General features: G+C 29.7%; 1 protein-coding gene across 1 annotated transcript; it reads right to left on the bottom strand.

The window, feature by feature from the left end:
- LOC139495170 (valine-rich protein-like) lies at positions 1–4,829 on the bottom strand. The gene is made up of 12 exons (XM_071283364.1): positions 4,701–4,829; positions 4,170–4,283; positions 3,875–3,898; positions 3,515–3,532; positions 2,999–3,064; positions 2,635–2,652; positions 2,142–2,153; positions 1,679–1,702; positions 1,372–1,425; positions 957–1,058; positions 511–534; positions 1–92 (listed from the first exon to the last, which is right to left on the bottom strand). The coding sequence occupies exons 1-12, from the start codon at positions 4,774–4,776 to the stop codon at positions 16–18; spliced, it is 609 nt and encodes a 202-aa protein (XP_071139465.1). The 5' UTR covers positions 4,777–4,829; the 3' UTR covers positions 1–15.
- Between the last annotated feature and the right edge of the window lie 13,273 nt (positions 4,830–18,102).

Below are 18,102 nucleotides of genomic sequence, written 5' to 3'. Positions count from 1 at the left end.
TATAGAGGAAGTAGCTTAGAGTATCAGCATACCATTTTCAACATGAGTTCTGTGTCTGGTCAATTTGACTGGTCTTGGTCTTGGTACATTAACTGAAAAAGATAACAGACATTTGTAAGTAAATTAAATAGTTTACGTACATTTGTCATGTATGGATGAACTTACAAAATTGCTATGAAACATGTTGATTATATTCACTCTTAAATATTTATTGACTCAGGAAATTGGACTTAATTGTGAAACTAAAAAAACAATACAAAATACATTTATGATCATCTTAATCTATTGAAAATATACAATGTGAATTCTACTTCGCAAAGAGAACTAGAACACGTATTTAAACAATAGAAATAACAACGCAATGTAATGAAATTAAATACAATACAATGCAATGCAATCAATTAAGATGATTGCTTTCTTATTCTTTTTGTAATAAGCAATATTTAAACAATATAACTAAAATAAGTAAGGTGATGTCACTATGAAAATAATGTTGTTAATGAAGCTTACCGTGGACGTCGTAATGTTGAACAACTGAAAAAGATATAAGAAAAAGGTATTAATAGAAACCCATTGGTCGTATTAGTTTTATGTTTGTCCGCGACTTTGATTGGGTCTTTAACATCGTCATCCTCTCTTTTGCATAAAACATAAAAAATCACTTGATTTATTCAACTTAGTGACCGCCATTGTGTCTTACTAATTCAATAATACAAACAACTCAAATCACGATTGTTGGTTAATATAATATACATGAATATGTGTGAAAGTACAATATACCTGCATGAAGCTTATTAAAACATTTATTGTCTTTTTAACAAATATCATATCCCTATTATTAAATTACGAAGCAAGGAATCATGTAAATGAATGAATATTCGTAATATGTCTTGATTGAAATCTGCATATTAATTAAAAACAAATAAGTTTCCCCTTTTTTGTATAAAGATACTCACCTTCTCTTGTGAATGGTACTGGCCTTGGTTTGTCAATTGTGGCGATCAATGGAACTGGTTGGAAGTGTGGTACCTCAACTTTTCTGTCGTAAACCTTGGTGACTAAAAAAGAAATACAGAAGAATATTCATATTGTTTATTAAGTCCAACAATTCTTATTATACTAAAACAAATTGAATAGTAGTGTACATTTAAAATGAGATACACTGTTTAAATAAATTATGACCAACTATAAAACAAAAGCTCTTGTAAAAATTACGCTTTATCTGAGACATTTTTTACTGTCCCCGTTTTGTTGTGTCACAGTGGCACATCTTTAAATCAAAATGTGATTTTTGCTTGATGTCAGAATGACAATTGGAACTAGATGTAAGGTCATTCAGAGGAAATATACAAAAGTCTATGGTATACTTACTTTTCTTGAGGAAGTCGACAGCAACTGGTTTGATTACTGTGAATGGTTTTGGAACTGTAAAATATATATACTCATTAGATATACTGACAAGAACTCATTCATTGGCGTAGTTTTATGTAATACATTGTTTTTTTCGCAATAGTTGCTTTGAAAAATATGTGAGATTTTAAGACAAATACACAAAGAAAGCAAACAAATAATAACCGGATCTGAGACAATATTTGTAAACAACTTTTATATCTAACATTCTTAATTCAAATTAAATAATGTTTAATTTCAAAGATAGTAAAAGAAATAAAACACTTACCAAATTTCTTCCTTTCAACTTCAACTGAAAATTATAAAAAAGTATGGTTAATATAAAAATCATTTACCACTATGATAATAACAATTTATGTTGTTACAATAATTGACATTTTGAATTGAAATTCATTTTAAATGTATTGAGCGGCATATTCATAAAGTTATACAATAACTAAAATATTTATCTACATCTCATTTAACCAACATTCTATTGATATTCGATTGCAAGTAGTCAGGACTTCTCCCTTTAATTTGAGTATATGTGCTGCCGTCTATATAAAAGCGTTAAAATATGGAGAACAACTGAACTACTCTTCTTATATATTTTGGCGTAATGTATAACAGTGACAAATAGTCAACAGTCTTTAAAATAATAAATATAATCTGTCAATACTGGTATATTTTTTTTTAGAAAAAAATAACTATTTAACATCACATGCAGAAGATGGCTGTATTTTTTTACTTACATGGAGCATCAACTAAAAATAGAAAAAAAAATATATACGTTAAGCGATTTCAAATAAACAATTATACAACTTGTTCTTCTTATCCAACATAGAAAATGGTACGTATACTTTTAAGTATTAGTTTAATAAAACTTGCGTAACTTGAATTGTTAAAAACAGTATATATTGAATGTTTTGATTTTTTTTAGTATGATTTTTTCTCATGCAATAATTTCCTCTTGGAAATAAAACTTGTGTTGTTTGTTTTATATCATCTTGGTGTTCACTTCATGTACATGTTTGTGTGGTTTTTTCCATCAAGTAACAACATTTCTTTGTAACGATTCATAAATATTTAGATTATATTTAATAATTATGTAAACAATCAGTTCTCAAAAATTGTTAATCGCCCTCATAGTACTTTCTTTTAGACTTTACAGGTTGATAACTGACAATAAAGAACCTTCATGCATGTGTGTTTATTGATCATATCTTATCAACTGAATATACTTACTATGCTCAACCTGAACAACTGAAATTTAAAAATAAAGAAAATTATATAGACATTATATGATATAAACAAGTAGAGGAAAGCATTTTTGAAAATAATCATTTCATATTAAAATATTCAAGTCTGCAAAATTCTGTAATGGTATTTCTGGTTATGAAATGTACTGAGTAAAACAATAAGCAACATAAAATTTAATTTATTATTTTATATTTTGCAACGCCTAATGAAAGGGTGTTAAGATGATAAAACTAGTTAAAATTATATATGATCTTACGAAATGTTGAAACAAATGAAACATCTAGTCGACGTGTCAACTGTATATAAAATATCAGTATACGTGTCGACTGTTAACGTGTAATACACTTACCATGATTGTCGTGAATAACTGGAAGTGCAAGGACTTCGTTTACAACAACTGGTTTTGGGATAATTTCTGAAATGAATTATAATATAATATGAAATATAGATTGAATAAAAAGGTTGTATATATAATTTATCTTTTTGTAAAATATAGTGTTGTATATGCTCCAGCATGTTTATGTGATAAGAAGTTATATTTACTTCGTTTAGTCTATTGTTTAATTTCGTTATTTGTTCAGATCATTAGTACGTCGTGATAATATATTGGTATACTGGGGAAAATCAAATCATTTTGCATTCAGCTTTCACAAATATAAAATTGTTACTTAAGCAATAAATCAATTGGAATGTATTATTTCTTTTCTTCATTTTTGGTGCAGATATATAAAGGATTCTTTCGTTAGTGTTTGATAATGTTAATGTCAAATTTGTTTTTTACATGAACAAAATAAAAATGTTTGAATCAATATTAAATCCATTCGCCAGTCAATCGAAAATTATCTTTGTATAATAGCTTACTTACCAGGTGACAAAAATGTCTCTGAAAAGGAAAACAAATTTGCATTTAGTACATTTAAAAGTCATTAAAGTTTGAACAACAATAGGTAATTGCAAAATGCATTGATAATACACAGGCTTAAAACTTTACTATTTCTAAAATTTTTAGGCTAACTAAACGGACGTAAATTATTGATTTGAAGGATATTGTCACAATTTGTCAAATAACTATTATATACTATTAACAACTATTTGTGAAAAAAATGAAGCAGATACGAAGAGATGCTTCAAAACACTTGATCACATAATAAAATTGTATTTCTTTTTTTTTATATTTTGTATTCAAAATACTTTAACACATCTAGTTATTGTAGGCAGTACTTACTGTGTTTAACGACAACCATTGGAACTGTAAAAAATATAAAAATTAAAGTTTAATAATACATAAAAGGTAAAAAGTACATCAGGTATAGGTAAAATAAAAACAAGTCAGTTTAATTTTCCAATGTTTCAGATATCAATATTAATCAAGGAGGCAAGGTTCTGCTTTATCATAATCAATAAATTGATTTTTTATTTACAGAAAAAAATCAAAATTTGTAGTACTATTTATTGGCTTGATAAACATTCTTAAAAATGTAGGGACCACCATCTACACCCTGCATTATGATGAAACGTACCCTCGTGGATCAAATCGACCACTTGGTTAACACGTCGAACTTCAGTCCTCTTAAGATTAACATGTTGGTGAACATCATGTGCTGTATCTTGTCTCAGTGGTTTGTGTCTTACAACTGTAAAAGTAAATAATAAATTTGTAATTCACATGCCAAGTGTCACTTTCAACTGTCTTTATCTTCATCTTTGCCACAACTCAAATGTGTTGTATTTTGTATAATTGGTATTGTGTGTGTGTTTTCCTTTTTTATTTCTTTTTATTATTTTGCTCTGTTTTTATTTCAATTGATACCATTTTGTCATTGTCTTACTGTCAATTTAACAAACAATCAAAACCACCTCCATTCACACCTATATCTATGTATATATTGCAATCAATTCTTATTTATTGTTTTGCATTGTATTCTTTGTTTGTGTGTTTGATATTTTATAAATGAGGGTTTTGAATTGTGATGTTTCGGTTGTTTTAATGAATAATTGATATTGTATTCCTGTTTCATTACGTAAACAAACTATTTATATAAAATACTAACCTGCTTTTGGGATTGCTACAATGGAAGAGAATAAAATTACAATTAAATAATAAGTTGAGTTTAGATTTTTTAACATCAGTGTTTAATAGAGTCACCTAACTCATTAAAATATTTTTATTACAAGAAAGACAACTCTGACATCTAAAATCTTACGTCAAACAATGAAAATAGCTCTTTTTTTTAAAGTTACTTGAAAGCCTTTTGTAGAATATAAATTTCATACTTTAAACTCAATTGGTGTTATCGTTATGATTGTGAAACATACGAAATAAATCGAATTTGACAGATTGCCTTCTAAAATTACTTAATATCTACTAGTACAAAGGACTATTTGAATTTATATGTAATGAGATACATAGTTGATGTATAAAAAACCAGTGATCGTTGAATGTATTAGAAACAACATATATGTTTATGGTTTATGGTTTATATCATCTGATACCAATCTTACGAAACATGTGCTTTTGAAATTTAAATCCACTTGTAAAATCAATTCGTTGTCTCGTTTCTAGTTTTTTTTTATAATTACAAGTAAAATATACTCACGAATGTGTACAACTGAAATGAACAAAACAAATAGATATATTATAATACAAATACTGACACATCTTTATGTATTTATCAATTGATATTTGGATTTCTTAACTAAAGTGGTTTTATGCGAACGGGCCCTAAACAACTTTTTTGAAAAATGCATGTTTGTTATATGGAGTGATACTTAACGATTAAGAAGTGTTATAAATAGTTATATGCCTTTGTGCACTTAATGTCAATGTACAGAACAAACATTTCCGTTGACATTCGATGAATCAGTTTTGAACTAATCAGGAAAAAGAAGCAATCACAGGTTACACAATAACAAATGGTAAGAATGTATGTCACTTGTTTACAAATGTTTTGATCAACATCAAGTGTCTCATTCATGTTTACATAAGCAAGAATACTACAAACAACATTGTCTAGACGATGTTTGTTAATGTAATGAATCGGAGGAGGATGACAAAATAATTTTCAAATACAAGCTTTAGTTTATTTTTAACCGGTCAACTGTACCAAGATAGTTCTCGGTGTTTCGATAATAATGATTATAATTTTGATAGTTTTAATTTATTTCGAATTCGAACAGGTAAACAGTTTTGTCTTGAAATAATTATCTACTAACATAACAATAGTTCTGGAATCATTTGAACAGTTTTCGAAAAGTGTCTCTTTAAATTCATTCTTGATTTTGTATAATGAGGGGGTGTCGTCAATGATAAAAACTAACTTTTGTAAAATTGAGAATGAAAATAGGGGAATGTGTCGAAAAAACAAGAACCCGACCAAAGAGCAGGAAACAGCCGAAGGCCACCAATGTCCCGCACCCGGAGACGTGATTGAGCTGACTCCTTAACAATGTGTTCTGATTCAGTGATAATGGATAATGATATAGAATGTTTCAAATTGACTTTATTTGACTTTCAGTTATTTCCCTTATCCGCCAAGTTGGAGGTCAAATTAGTTGATAAACCAGATTATAACATGTACAGGGAACATTGTAGTCATGAATTAGCAAATACAAATTGTATACGAAATGTTTTGTGTTTAGCAGTAGATTTATCAGAATTTCGTTGGTTTCTGACGGACATTGTCATCCAACATTGCGGCAAAGGGAAGTAACTCAAACTCAAACTATCTAAATTTAAACTCCATTTTTGTGGTAACTAAAAGACAGTACAATAATTTGCATTTTCTTTATTTTTTTCTTTTTTTTTCAAATTACGTAATTTGCATCGAATGTCCAAATAGCGAAAGTACATTTTTACAAAACACTGACATCCTATTTATATACGAAACTATATAATTGCAAAGTCTGCCAAAAAAATAACATGTTATTATTATTACGTGATATTTCAATATGTCTAATCGAGATTTTTAATTCTGTAAAAGTGCCATAAAATACGGACACATAACATAAAAAAAAGTTCATACTTAGAGATGAAAGGGTTTAATTGCAGTGTTGTACGACATTTATAGTGTAGCTGTAATAAAATGCCAATAAAACGACTATGAAGCATATATAGGTGAACATACCCATACGTTGTCTAATAAGACAAGCATTAATTGCTCAAAATCGTTTATTCTCTGTCATACGAAAATTTATGATTTCAATAAAAATGACAAGAGGTTAACAATGTCATGTATTTTTGCCTAATTGTGCAGTTATGGGTTCATGAACTTCCGGTGAAGTAGCAAACCCAAAATTTAATTTCTTTTATGTATCAAAACGATTTCTGTTGACCTTTGTCGTGTTTTCAATTATCATTGTTTTGACTCTTAGACCTATATTAGGGTATGAATTGATTTTTTTGTTTGAGGAGGGTGAATTTAACATTTTCAGTCCAAAAAGTCGCAAAAATACTTAAAATTATTTCTTTTTTAACTGGACTATATGTATATGATTATTGATCAGGTAATCGGTCTACAAAGGTCAAGGAATACAACATCCTTAAGGCGTTTTAATCAATTACTACAATGTCACCGTTGTCAAACATCAAAGTAATTAAGAAGCAATGCAATTTTGTGATTTATATGATTTTTTTGGCACACAAAATAATACAACTTGTCAATTATAGTTAGGCTTATGCAAAAACTACATGTTTCTGTCTAAATAATGAAGTAATGTATATGTCTCGTCAATGTGTAAATTGTTATCAATTTCCAAAACCCTTCTTGGTGTTTACTAAACAAAAACCACAAAAATATTTACATACGATATATGAAAGAAATTATTCAATTCCATTTGTTTTCTCTTGTCATAATATTAAAAGGAATATTTGCTAGCTGATAAAGTTTTAGCAAAGATATATTTCATGTTGTTTCAAGATATGTTCTATTAGTATTGCTCTCCTCTTTCTATAATATATAGCCACTCAATGCAATGCTTTAATTGATGAAAAGATCACTACAAAAATCTGCAAACAAGGAATATGAGACAACTACATGTAACTATCAGAGTCTAAATGACGGGAATGTAAGCAATTTACATTAGTCAACTAAACATATGAGACTTAAATAATGAACAAATAATTCTCATCATCAACAGACTTTTAAAACATGTTTTCTGTATGGATTTGTATCACTGTTTCATTTGATGACTCAAATATATCTGTATATTAATCAAAGCATAAAAAGTACTTACTTTTCTTTGGGAGTGGTTGTGGGTATCCTGAAATAATAAGAAAAATATTATTAATGTTACCCCGCATAAAACATTGTTAATGTTACCCGCATAAAACACATTGTTAATGTTACCCGCATAAAACATTGTTAATGTTACCCCGCAAAGAACATTCATAATTTTACCCCGTATTTGATATCGTATGTGTACGTATTTTACATTAGAAATATCTAATGTAATCAACAACAACAAAAAGTATAACGCTCAAATTCCGCGCAAATCTATACTGATGGCTGTGTTTTTGTTGAGTATTGGATTCATTTAATTAATAATTTTTTAAGGGGGGATCATGGTCAACTCTTCAGAAAATTGTATAACTACATTTTTAATCAGTTTTTTTTTCTTGTGTCTGATTAAAGTCAGTATGCTGTCAAACCAGCAAATTTTGAAGAACAAAATAAAAGGGATATACAACAGTTATTTCGACAGATTTTATAATACAGTTCCTTCATTCTTTTTTAAGGTATTCTGTCATAAATCACTTAAAACTACAAAAAAGAGTGTTTGTTCGGGTTTAAAACTTTCCAGTAAAAAATGCATGTCCTCAATTTCTCATATTTGACAGATTAAAATGAAACAACCTTATGTTTTATTTTAGATAAAAACATTTGGTAATAAATTTCCGCGTTCAAAACAAAAAACAAAAATGAAGGTCATGTGTCAATAAAATTTCATAGTTCATTTTTTTTTTTAATTTATTAAGTGCAAATAAACGCTTAAATGCATTTTTGTAGTGTGTTAAGCTTACGCTTCGTGTCAAAGTAAATACTTCCCATCAATCTGACAACAAAAAGACTGATGTTCACGTGGGCATCATATTGAATTAATTATGGCATATAACTTTCGCCGATTTGTTTAATGTTTAATGTTTGATGTTTGCTGTCAAAGAATAAATTCTGTCAAAAATATCAATTAAATCTGAAACATGTCATTTCCAGGAAACTGTTAACGTGAAAACATGCCTTGTCTCTTGTGCTTCGATGCACTTGTTTTATTTCATTAAAATGATATGTATATGTTTACGAGCAAACATGCCTTGCCTATTGTGCTTCAGTGTTCTTGTTTTATTTCTTTAAAACGATACTTTAACCATCGTAGGAGAGGTTATAGTTTTATTATTACCAGTATTATTGCTTATTTTTATATCTCATAATAAAACAACATGTCTTGTTCCCTTTAAAATGCAACTCATTTTTAGATTCAATTCATTTGAAAAGAAATCATTTGCTAAGTTTTGTGTTTAAGGGAGTAATGTGATGCAAACTTGTTTATTCTATTTCCTACTTTTAAAACAAATTAGACAAAGCTGGGAAAAGCTGCGTTCGAACCTGTATGTACATTTTGTAATTTCTTTCTATTTTATTTGAAATATTCAAAAACACAATTTTCAAATCGTAAATCGTTTATTCAAATGCTATTAAAACATTTTAATACGCATCAACAGGAACTCCTTTCCGGGTGAAATATTACCAAATATGATACGCACTCTTTTTGTGAAAGACTTTATAAGGCTAATGCAAAACAACAAATCTATTTCTTCTAATTTTAGAAAACGAAGTTATACTTTTAGACCTCACAGACAGGTATTTAATATTTTGTTTTATGACAGATTTTAACATGTTTCTTGAACTGTTAAACATACTGTTAATTAATAACTTGATGTATTGTAATGTCTTTCATTTTAAATGTTTGTAATGATCAATTATGATTTATTAATGTTGTGGTTAAAAGAAAACCTCTTTAATTTAAATTTTATACATCTATCAAGATAAGATAAATGATGCAAAAGACTGATAAGGCACTGACCATGCATACCTTTCTTTTTTCTATTTTTTTTTTTTTTTTTCTATTTTTGTATCTAGATTTTTTTTTTTTAACTTTGTATTTCAGACAAAATCTGAAGACAGGTTTTATTTAATTATAATAGATTTTGATACTAAATTTGGAAAGCTTATTTGTCCCGAGAAAAATAAATAAACTTGCCCATTTCCCTCCCAAAATAGATAGAAGTTTATATAGATAAAGGTAATTCTTTAGTTAAAACATTTTAAAAATATTTGACTGTTGATGTTTTAATTTACAAGTATTCATTATTTTATAAGGAGATGCAGAATGATTGTCAAAAGGGCCAACTATTCAACAGAGTTCAAAATAAGATTCAACTGAGTAACAATGTAAAGGAGTTGTGCAATTTAGGTAAACTTATATTTAGATCTTTTAAGCTTGGATCTGAAATGTTAAAATAATGTTTGTTTATTACTACAACACCTTCTGCTATTCTGTCACATAGTTCAGAGGCGGATTTAGAGGGGGGGCCCAGGGGGCCCACCCCCCCCCTTTTTTTGGGAAAAAATTTGGTTGCTTATATAGGGAATCACTGAAGCGTGACTGGAGTGGGCCCCCTCTTAGGTCAGTCAGTGGGCCCCCACTTATGAAAATTTCTGGATCCGCCACTGTAGTTTGTGTCTATGTAATATTTTATTGATGTAATTCAAATGTATACCTATCGTTTATATAGACTTTGGTAATAAAGGTATATAAAAGGTCACTTATTGGCCCCAAACTCTGAGAAAACCCTTATACCGCACAGTTATCCCCCAAAAATGCCGACTTGACAAAACGTGAAACAATTACGTTGTGAGAAAGTTTGACTTCAGTGTTATTTATTTTCCTTTTTTATCAAGCTTAGTTGGAGTTATTCCCCTTTGCATCAGCTTAACACTTTTATTAATTTGCGTAACTCTTCTAGGACTTCGAAATTTATTTATGTAACAAACCGATAGACCGACAATTACAACTATTATATTTTTATTTGCGAATGATGCTTCGTGATTAACTTTTTGAAAAATATAAAACAGAACAAACATGCAGTTTCATCCAAAAGCAAAAAGACACATGCACCTTAATATCCATTAAAAAAGTAGACTATGTTTTAACTGTCTTTTGTGAAGAGCTAACCTGTTAATGTAAGATTGTTGAGTACTTGTTTTCTTCATATTTATTTGCACTATGTACGCTTAATTGGCAGGCTATAATTGTGTAATGTTTACACGTTAGTCTGATCGACACGATAGAAAGATTGTTGCTTTTAGTTGCAATTGGTCTGTTTTGAAATAAATGACATGTTCGTCGTATGATTTATAAATGGTAGAATATCTATAGAATATACATGGCCTTATGATAAATATTTACTCGAAAATCAAAACAAAATAATACATTCGTTCTTCATTTTGTTTTAGTATGCGGTTATATTATGTAGCTGACATGTGTCCATGTTTTTTTAAGGGAGTACTGTAATGTGTTAAGACTGAAACCCATTCGATTTTCTTTATGCATTTCGATTTTGATCTGTAACAGATCTCAACCTGTTATGTATGCACGAGGCTTGTACACGTTCGTATATAACTAAATCTATAATAATCGACTTACCCAAAGTTCCGATGGCTACAATGAAAAATAAACATATTTAGTATTCAATAAACAAAGAAATAGTGAGCTTTTCCTTAGAAATACAATATATAAAGTATAATGAGTAAGTCTTAAACTATGCCTTAAAAATATGAAATTCTTAACTAGTCATTCTTTAAGATTGAATTGTTATGTGGTTTGTAATCATCAATTTGAAATTTGATGTTACACATCTCCAATTATTGTTAAAACATATAAAGAAATAGAGAGAAAAGCTTTAGGCATGCAGTTTACAATATTTACAGATATTATTTCATAATTACATGTCACACATGCACAATTATGAATTTTAAAGATTTTAACGTGAAACGAAAGATGTTTGTTAAAATACTTTTTTGTATTTGTTAAATACTTAAACTTCCACAATATATCAAATATATTATAAAATCACACTTAGTTTTTGACTATTTGCAATGTTCTTTAAATTAATAAAAAAAATGAAATAGATGCGCGTCTTTTTTCTTCACAATAGTAAGACTAGTTAGTGAAGTACGGTTAAAATTAAAATTTAATTTTTAATATTGAAATTGCAATAATAACCAAGTTTTCAAATTAAAAATTTCAACCAAATATTTTTCTATATCTATTTCGTTTAAAAATCATAACATTTCTTTTTTTTTAAATACATCTTCCAATTCTTATATTTTTTTTTATTTTAAAGTTGTACCCGTACTTATAAATCCTCAAATTGAACTTACCAAAAAGCGAAATAAATAAGACAACTGGCAGCATTTTGAGTTCCTTGCGGTATGCGCACAGTTTTTCCTAGGATAATTCAACGGGCTTCTATCGGCAGTTATAATTACTCTTATTTCTATTTATACCGGGTCATTAATTCCTTTGCTGTCCTATCACACACGCGTTAACATTGACAACTTTTTACACACATCAATTACAAATAAGCCCTGCCCACCAAAACGTCCCTCTTACAGCCTAAATCGTCCAAGGGGAGCTGATCAGGGTTATGTATGTTGCTTACATTTTTATCAATATATTTTATTATTTCTGCACAAAAAAGTGTTCAACATATTTACAAAGGTATATTTTATCTTTTGACATGTGTTGAAATTCGATTTCAAAATGTTACAGAAGCAAAATGCAAAATTTATTGAAAATACCCAATGTTGCCTCGTTCTGAAAAAAAGATTGAAGACCAGCGACACCTCGTGACAGATGAAGTAATTGTTCTTTCTATCATTTTGTGTTTGATGAAGTTATAAGTGTCAAAAAATCAGGAGTTATTGTCTATGTATTATTTACCTTCAGGCAAATGGAAAAGTTTGAACTTGTGCAGTTTCAATAAAATGAACATAATTCAAAAATTGAACGTTTTTCTAAGAAATACCCTTTAAAAATTCCCTTATCAAAATTTTCCATTATACAGCATAAAAACATACTAAAAGCGCTTCAAAGGCACAAATTTTATTAAAGTTTGTAATTGTACCAAATATTGTGATAGAAACCATGAGGAAATTATATTGAAAAATTTACATTGCTTATCATACTCTGGGACATTACATATTTTGACAATTACAAAATTTACAAGATTTTAATATTGTTAGTATAAATTATATTCCAATGTGTTTTGTAAAACGTAATCAAAATTTAATAAAAGTTTAATTAGCAGGTCTTCTTTACGATTTAGTTTAAGTTTTCCTCGTGTCTTTTGAGAAATGCTGTAGCACTTATGTAGCATTATTTATTTAATCACAAAATAAAGTGTTATATTCTGTATTCAAAAACAATAGTTTGTTAAAACGGGAGGTAAATTATATTTCCGGATGATGTGGAGGAGTTCATACCCAGTTTTCTTATCTGATTTTATTTTTACCAAATCTTTTAGTTTTCTACGTAGATTTTTTTTTTTTTTTTTTTTTTTTATTGTATTTCATTTTTTCAACATAGTGTTCCAGTTGATTGGTTAGTTGTTTTTCGTTACCAATTTTATATACTTAAATCTTCTTAATATAGTTTATTGAAACTTTCTTTGAATATTTGCCAAATAAATGAATACTTCTGTGCATCTCTTAATTTAAGTTTTCTTAAGACTTTGTTTGCTAATGTTTTGTGTGTGGAAGGGTATCTCTTGGTATCGACTTGGGTTTAAAAGAACACTTCTCCCATTCATATATTGATTTTGCGAAAATAAATACCCGTATTGCATTGAATTTCGTTGTACGGGGCTGACTCCTTTATACGTAATATAAAGATGACTCAAACTTCTTTTAAAGGTGTTTAAACTGTTAAACAACTATTCTGACTTTCTCATTTCAAACTTCATCTTTCTCATGTTTATTACTTGACAGAACAAAAAAGAACAGCATATGGTCAAGATAGTCTGACTTGACTCAGACAAAGTATGTTTATGTTGTAGGGTGAAGCTATAGTTTAACGTACGCTTAAACTAGACGTATAGAGAACAACGGGGGAGGGATATACCAAATCGTATAGAGAACAACGGTGGAGGGATAAACCAAATCGAAAGAGAATGTATTAAAAATCAAAGAACATAAAAGTGAAGACACCCCCTAACTTTACCTTTCCGTAACAACCCAATAAATCTTACACAGCCTGTAAAGTACGAATACACATCTGTCAAACCTAATGCCACATGAAAGTGTAAATGTTAATGCCCTCTTTCCCTATTCTAGATATTGAAGGTTATATTGCGCTGGTGCAGATGAGATTGATGAATGATCATAAAAACACGTCAGAAGATACAAATGAGGAATTGCAACTCGTAATTTAAAAAATTCAGCAAACAAAACCATGGTATAAAAACAGATATTAAGCCAAACAACAACATATTCTGCCGACTATTAACACACTGACATGTCATATAGACGCTGTCTATTGTAGAAGACTGTGTGTTGTCTTCTAACTGTCTTTCGGTTATTAGTGTCATTGCTTGTTGTATCATTGAAGTGTTTCCACATCTACCTCTATTCATTGTTTTATATAGTTTTTTTGGGGTAATTGAAGTCTGTTTTGGTAGTGTTTATTTGATAGTCTATGTCAAGTTTCCACAATGTTTTTTTTAGACTCGGGCGATTAAGAGTGTTGCTGAAGACTTCTACATGTGTGTTACCCTTTAGTTGTCTGTATGTTATCAGTGTCATTGAGTCGCTTTTTAGTACACTCGCACCTCCTTGTTATCCATAGTTTGAGATGTGTATTGGTAATTAATTTATTTTACATTCACTGAAAAAGATAATACTTTTTTGAACTCGGTCAAGATTAAGGACTAAACATATATATGTTGATCTATTAAATACGTCAGAGAAAATTGGCTCTTTTTTTCTGATGAAGACACAACATGTTTAAATTGGGGACTAATCGGACTTTGTATTACGATAGGATGCTTTTTCATTGTTTAAAACCACCTACATTTTGACAAAAAAACTACGATACGAACTTTTGTCATCTAACAATAAGTTTAGATTCATCGCCGTTGGTCTCAATCATACCGGCACATCTCTTTATTTTTCATCACAAAGTAAACGTGATTAACGCTCTTAATTAAACTTCATTGATGACGTGTAAACTCAACTTGGGTCCTACATGAAGACAAAAGAGTTAATTAATTTTTTGTGATATATTTATTAAGGAGTCGTTTAGTTGCTTATCGATCGGCAAACCTCGGTAGATTCCGGTACTCTACAGAGTTTTTTTTCGAGGTTTGCCGATTGAACTGCTTCGTTTTAGGTGTGAGTTTACATGTGATCGTAGATAAAGTACATCGTATTCTTGTCATCCTGTAGGGTTTAACCCTCACATAATTATTGTTCATTATTATGTTATTCAATAAAACTGTAATTACTAATTTATTGTGGCTGTGGTCCAATATTTATGACTAATTTAGTGTAAAAAAAGTCAATCAAACATTATTTGTACATGCTAAACATGACCGCAGTTGTGGTTTAGCAACTAACTACATAATTATATCAGGAAATGCTAGAACTCATAGGGAAACTTGCAGATGAAAAAAAAATCAGTGATTTAGTACTTTCGAAAAATATTTTTCCCCCTTTTTTTTAAATCGTAAGCAGAATACCAGTACAAAACCTTGTTTCATTTGCGGTCGGTGCTTTCTCGTCATATTTTTTTTTATCAATAAACAGTTTTGTACATATTTTAACAAGTTTTTGACAAGTTTTCCTATTTTAATACATAATCAAGCAATCAGAACAGTGTTGTGGTCTCTAGACACATATTTGATTAATGAACGGTTAGCATGTAAAAGTGCACTGTTCATACATTGTTTACAATACATAAAGAATATTATTCTAATGTTAGATGTTTGTGTCGAAGGATTTTATTAGCTTACATTCTGCTTTAATAACCTCTTGATGTAGCATATCTGTTAAGATCCGACATATATTTTGAATTGTGTATATGCCATTTTTATTTATCAAATAATTCACAAAAGACAAAAAAAAAAGAACTTTTTAATTTGAAGAGTGCGCGAAGCTTTAAATTAGACCTCAACTACTTGAAAAAGTGTAATGTGCGTGGGACGTCTTAATGGCTGTCAATTTATTTGATTTTATACCGAAGACAGTTTCAAAAACCCTTCAGTAGTATTACTCAATTTATTTCACTTGACTGGGCGGTGTTTAACCGGTTTGCTCATAATAAACCAGTCCATCTATAGATAGGTGTTTTAGGATAAACTCATCATTGAAGTTTCCAGTCATTCTTTTGTAAATTCCTTTGATGACACTGATAGGTGATTAGAAATCAGTTATAATTATAACGGTAATTATCCTTATCACACACATATTAAAATAGACTGTCCTTATGCAAATTAAAACGTAAGCTCCGCCCGATCAGTTGAAATAACATTGGTAAATACATATATAGAAATGACCTCTGAGATGTGTTTATGTCGGTTTGGAAGGGTTTTTTGTTTGATGTTTCATGATAATTTTATTTGTTGTGTCTTCCACTCCATGTTGACATGTTGAAATTAACTATTTGATAAAGGTATATCTTCTAGATTGATAAGCGAGTTGCAGCATAAAAGAATAAGCATAAGTCGATCTCTAATGGTATAGGTTTCTTTAAACTTTGTAAGAAACGGTCCTAGAAGGATTAATTGTCAATATTTGCATTGAACCCTATTTCTAAATATGCAATTCCTCAAAAAAAGAAAGTGTATTCAAATACAGAATGTAGTTAGTTCGTACATTGTACATCATTAACACAGAAATACTGGATCTATCCTTGCCCACTTGGCATGCATTCTTGTTACATCTGGTAGTGTATAATTTAGTTTGTGTCCCTTTTTTAACTCACCTGGCCCAAAGGGCCAAGTGAGCTTTTCTCATCACTTTGCGTCCGGCGTCGTCGTCCGTCGGCGTCCGTCGTCGTTAACTTTTACAAAAATCTTCTCCTCTGAAACTACTGGGCCAAATTAAACCAAACTTGGCCACAATCATCATTGGGATATCTAGTTTAAAAATGTGTGGCGTGACCCGGCCAACCAACCAAGATGGCCATCATGGCTAAAAATAGAACATAGGGGTAAAATGTAGATTTTGGCTTATAACTCTGAAACCAAAGCATTTAGAGCAAATCTGACGAGAGTAAAATTGTTTATCAGGTCAAAAGCTATCTGCCCTGAAATTTTCAGACGAATCAGACAACCAGTTGTTGGGGGGCTGCCCCTGAATTGGCAATTTTAACGAAATTATACCGTTTTTTGGTTATTATCTTGAATATTATTATAGATAGAGATAAACTGTAAACAGCAATAATGTTCAGCAAAATAAGATCCACAAATAGTCAATTTTTAATAACTTTGTAAATTTTGTAAATTTTTGTAAATTTTAACAAAATATTTTCCTCTGTAACTAATGGGCCAAGTTCATTATAAATTGAGATAATTGTAAGAAGCAGGAGTGTTCAGTAAAGTAAGATCTACAAACACATCACCATCACCAAAACACAATTTTGTCATGAATCCATCTGTGTCCTTTGTTTAATATGCACATAGACCAAGGTGAGCGACACAGGCTCTTAAGAGCCTCTAGTTTTGTCTCTCACCTATTGAGAAAAAAGAAATCATACATTTATATTATTCTACTATGATCGCTTATTTTGTAATTTTTATAATTGCAATTGACGATACTAGACAACTTCTTAGTACTTATTGCCACGTGACTTTTAAAGGAACGATCTTACCACGTAATGTGAGGTAAAATGTCAGAGACAAGATAGTTTAGTACTTTGCACTCGAAACAAAGTACTTGTTTTCTCTTTGTGATCTTTGAATGTATATCTTAAATCACCGGTGATAAAAACATGTTAGTATAGTTAGAGTTTGATCGACTAGGCTAATACATTTTTATGTAACTGCATTTCTTTCACTGGGTAATAATATGTACACATTCATTTTTGGTTTGGTTCGACTTGTTCAATTCCAAGTACACTTACATTTTTGGAACGGTTCGAGTTATTCAATCTTAATAGGAAAAAAATTATTATGAATTGTTGGGTAAAGATGTACGAGACCGTTTATAACCAAAACACACAAATAACAAACTGACCTAATTTATTGGGAAATGTCGTTTACTGTTCGTTGTTCGTGCTGCCCGAACGTTCATGAAATATTTGCCACTTGACTTAAAGTATCCAAAAATCAATCGTTTTGTCAAAATTTCTTTTGAGCATAGCATGGTTTGTTTTCTTCGGCATACATTTTTCAAATTT

The sequence above is a fragment of the Mytilus edulis genome, chromosome 11, assembly GCF_963676685.1.
Source record: "Mytilus edulis chromosome 11, xbMytEdul2.2, whole genome shotgun sequence".
Classification (NCBI taxonomy): Eukaryota; Metazoa; Mollusca; class Bivalvia; order Mytilida; family Mytilidae; genus Mytilus; species Mytilus edulis.
The sequence above is the reverse complement of the archived record's forward strand: the minus strand, read 5'-3'. Positions and strand labels throughout refer to the sequence as shown.